The sequence below is a fragment of the Triticum dicoccoides genome, chromosome 5B (assembly GCF_002162155.2).
Source record: "Triticum dicoccoides isolate Atlit2015 ecotype Zavitan chromosome 5B, WEW_v2.0, whole genome shotgun sequence".
NCBI lineage: Eukaryota > Viridiplantae > Streptophyta > Magnoliopsida > Poales > Poaceae > Triticum > Triticum dicoccoides.
This window is the reverse complement of record NC_041389.1, coordinates 388,864,111-388,868,374: the sequence shown is the minus strand read 5'-3', so window position 1 is coordinate 388,868,374 and position 4,264 is coordinate 388,864,111. Positions and strand designations below refer to the sequence as shown.

At 40.3% G+C, this 4,264-nt stretch overlaps 1 protein-coding gene across 2 annotated transcripts in view; it reads left to right on the top strand.

The window, feature by feature from the left end:
• Positions 1-2,930, top strand: part of LOC119309341 (TPR repeat-containing thioredoxin TDX-like) — a 4,835-nt gene extending 1,905 nt beyond the window's left edge. The window contains exons 2-9 of one of the 2 annotated variants that reach the window (XM_037585364.1): positions 444-547; positions 657-744; positions 903-983; positions 1,065-1,129; positions 1,216-1,356; positions 1,683-1,796; positions 2,004-2,034; positions 2,505-2,930. In XM_037585364.1, the coding sequence (XP_037441261.1) occupies positions 446-547; positions 657-744; positions 903-983; positions 1,065-1,129; positions 1,216-1,356; positions 1,683-1,796; positions 2,004-2,034; positions 2,505-2,842 (960 nt within the window). In that variant the 5' untranslated portion in view covers positions 444-445 and the 3' untranslated portion in view covers positions 2,843-2,930. Of the gene's footprint in view, positions 1-440; positions 548-656; positions 745-902; positions 984-1,064; positions 1,130-1,215; positions 1,357-1,682; positions 1,797-2,003; positions 2,035-2,504 lie in introns of both variants that reach the window. The other variant, XM_037585363.1, reaches the window with a different exon arrangement.
• The last annotated feature ends 1,334 nt before the right edge of the window (positions 2,931-4,264 follow it).

Sequence of the window (4,264 nt, the reverse complement as noted above, 5' to 3'; positions counted from 1 at the left end):
TTTTTGACGTGTATCCCTCACTCTTCTTCTTCATGGACACCTTATCAGGTGATCTCGTTCAATCGGATTCTTCACTTATCCTGTTGCCATCAAAGTGAGAGGAAGCATCGAAGAAACCATTTTGTTTTGGACTTCGACAAAGCCTTTAGTCCCCCCGTCCCACTCTCCCTCTTGTTCCTTCTTTTCGGATGAATTTTATTGGTCCTGTTCACAGCCTTGCAGTGAGGGGTGAGGGTAGGGTTCCGGTAATCTTTCTAGGTATCTTCATTGTGTACCGCTGACACCCTATTGTTGATGATTTGGGCGTCATTGATGTGCAAGATTATCTTTATTGGTTCTTAATGTTGGATTCAGTTAGTCCTATTAGTTGGTTTTGTGCGAGTTATTCAAACAATTTTTTTACAGATTAGTTGAATTTTAGTGAATTCTGGTTTTTGCAGAAGGCATGGCAAAGGCGGGAGAGAACAGCTTTGAGGATGAAATCATGGAGTCGGACATCGAATTGGAAGGGGAAGTTGTTGAGCCGGACAATGATCCTCTGCAGAAGGTCAGAATTTGGGTGAAAAGTCGTCTGATTTTGATAGAGCCTTCAATCATATGTTCCGTGCTGATGGTGTGGAAAATTGATGTTATTGCTTTGCCCTTATCTGTTACAGATGGGAGATCCATCAGTTGAAGTCTCTGAAGAAATGCGCGACAAGGCACAGCTCTACAAAAAGAAGGGCGTTGATGCGTTTTCAGAAGGTAAAGGTTTAATTATTGTCATAGCGATGTGAGCCAATTAGTCTTTTAATACCTGCAATATAGGAGAATGGAGGTGAGCTGTTGTAGTTCGGTGAACCTTGGTACTGAAAGTGCTCCTACTATTTGAATATTTAAATAAATGTGGATTTGTGTATTAGGTAAACTGGACGAAGCAGTTGAGCACCTGACGGAGGCCATCTTGCTGAACCCCACTTCAGCTATCCTCTATGCAGCCAGGGGTATCAAGAATTACTATATGTAATCCTTCAATTTGATCTTAACTTTATATGGCGCTCTTATCTTTGATGCACTTTATGCAGCTGGTGTTTTTGTGAAGATGAAGAAACCAAATGCAGCAATTCTTGATGCGGAGGCAGCATTACAGGTTTGGATCCCTCATGGATAATAAATCCCATTGCTTTCCATAGATATGCTCACAATCAAGTTCCTGTGTAATGTGTACTTGCTCAGATAAATCCAGATTCTGCTAAAGGATATAAATCACGAGGGATGGCGAAAGCTATGCTTGGGAAGTGGGAAGATGCTGCTCATGACCTTCACTTGGCAGCAAAATTGGATTTTGATGAAGAGATCAGCTCAGAGCTTAAGAAGGTAATATAGTAACCACTAACATCCAAAATGCCTTTTGGACCCCGGGCTTAGTGATCCTGGATTCTTGAGAAATTCGAACATAAATTTTGAGGTGTTAAAATTTGTTGAAGATAGCAGACATTACCTTTTTAAAATTTCCGGGATCAGCAGAGCCTTTTTTTTCTCTCAAGAAAACGCAAAAGCCTTGCGTTTCAATTCATTGCCTGAGCTCCAAATCGCCGCACTCTTGTTAACATAGCCTACCATGGAAAAATGGAGATTAGGGAGGACACTGGTCCTGGCCGCTTGAAGTAAGGATATGTCTCAAACATGCATTCCATGTACAGGTTGAACCCAATGTACACAAAATTGAGGAGCACAAGAAAAAGTATGAACGCCTGCGTAAAGAGAGGGACATGAAAAAAGCTGACTTGGAAAGACAACGTAGGCATGCTGAGGAGGTAATCATCTTTCCAAATGGTTGATATAAGTAGGAAGTTCTCTACAAATTCTTTGTGTTTCCAAGTGTTATCATTAAGACTGAAACTCGTTTAATTAGTAGGAAGGTCTTTACAAATACTCAAACCATGTTTGGTTTTGTTGTGACTGTCTTGATACCTCAAGCAACTTCTGTATGCTAATGTTTTCATATACATTGTGTTACACAGGTTTCTGCTGCTTCTGCTGTTCTAAAGCCTGGTAAGTTTCGTATATAATTATTTGTTAGATTATCTCCATACAGACTTATATACAAGCGTTCGAAGGAAGTATACACAATATTTTTGGACCCCAATAGACAGCAAACGTTCGCTGTGGGGCATGGCAATTGTGAACGTTTTCTGTGGCAAATTCTTCAGAAGCACATGGCAATTTGTTCACAAACACATGGCAACTTCTGGCAGACAGGATTTTGCTGCGAAATTGCTGTGTTCGCTTGAAAGAACTGCCATGCTCCCAACACAGAAATTGCCGTGAAAAACATTCGTTTTGCCATGCATCCCCAGCGAACGTTCGCTGAATAACATTACCCATATTTTTTGCTTGCTTTTGCAGACCATAATGTTCTGTGTTCTTATAACATTTTCTCTGCAAAGTGAAGTGATTAATATTGCTACTGAAGCTGGATTTAATGTGTCTGACTCGCACATTATTTTGTGATGTTTTATCAGGTGATGTGATCACTATCCACTCATCTAATCAACTGGAAGAAATATTTACAGCCGCGTCAAAACTGTCAAAGCTTGTGATTCTGTATTTTACTGCAACATGGTGTGGACCATGTCGTTTTATGGGCCCTGTTTACAAAAGCTTATCTGAACAGCACCGGAATGTCGTATTCCTTAAGTTGGACATTGATCAACAAGGCAATATTGCCCATCGCTGGAATGTCTCAAGTGTTCCAACATTCTCCTGTGTGATAAACGGCAAAGAGATTGATAAGGTTGTCGGGGCTGACAAGACTGGCCTTGAGAGAAAAATTGCGCAGCATGGCTCTCTTAAACACTGAGCTATCATGTTACTCCTATGTTGTACTCCTATGGACTCAACTCTTAAATGAGCGCTTATGAATAAAACATGACCTACATGTGTGGACATTCTGGTTGTCTCTGTATTTTCATATGCTCCCTCCGCTTCTAAATATAAGACCTTTTAGAGATTTCAACACGGACTACATACGGATGTATATAGACATAGTTTTGAGTGTATATTCACTCATTTTGCCGTATGTAGACCGTATTGGAATCTCTAAAAGGACTTATATTTAGGAACGGAGGGAGTATTAATTTATGTGCTTTAGTAGTGGTCCTGGTGCATGCACATACACCCGAGAGAGTATGTATTTTGATGTTGGAAAATTACTCTAGGAATCTACATGTTGAAAGTTTACCTACAAAACTAAAGTTGCTCTTGCAGGATTTTTCTAGCTTTTCTGTCTAAAATGAACTATATTTCTTGTTACTAGTGTGAGTCTGTACCTTGTTCTACCTATGTTGTTATGTGTTTTTAATTCAAAAAATCTAATAACTTGCTCATTCAATCTCTAAAAAATATTTCTCATATTGTAGACTACTTGTGCGAATCTGATTTCCTGTTGATGCCATCATAGTTTGCTTGTCCGTGTCCATTGGTAATTGATGCAGTAGCTTTTGTAAACATAGCGGAGAAATAAATACATTTGGTAACAATATTCCACACCTTTGTTTTGCAAGTTATTCATTGTAAAATGTGTGACAATTACATATTCTATGGTTCTTATATGTAAGAGCACAGTATGACTTCCTGCATGACTGCATGGCGACCTACAACGAAATGCTGCACGGTCCAGCCTCTGGGGCACATCTACCTGAATTGGTCAAAATAAGAAAGAATGATGTTGGCTTTCACTTGATGCTTTTGAAGGCAAACTTTCCATTACATAGATTAAAGCTGGTAGCAATGTGCTGAAAGGAGATAACAAATGCATTCTGTCAATAGAGAATGAGAAAGATAACAAATGCACACAAAGAGATACTATGGGATACATATTTGGTATGCCTTTGCTGCAAAGCTATTTACTTCCTCTCATTCTTGGAGTAGAATCTCAGGACCACATAGAAGAAGAGCCGATAGAGCACACCCCAGGCAAGGAGGATTGCAACATCAACCCAGATGCTGTCCATTGTGATATCCATGGAGGTGAGCACATCCTGGCCTATCAGGGGACATGTTGTGATGTTTGGGTTCAGTTGATCATGAAGGCCACTGTACTTGATTTCTCCCAGAGGTCCTGGTGACAGCTGATTTTGTGTGCCAGTGTAGCAATGGCTGCCTTTGAACTCGTTGACGAGCAACGCCTCAAACGGGTACTTGATTGCGGAGATGTAGTGAAGCCATCTCCAGTAAATAGGGATCTTGTTCCGCTTCAGGAAGAATCCGCAGGTGAGGAAGA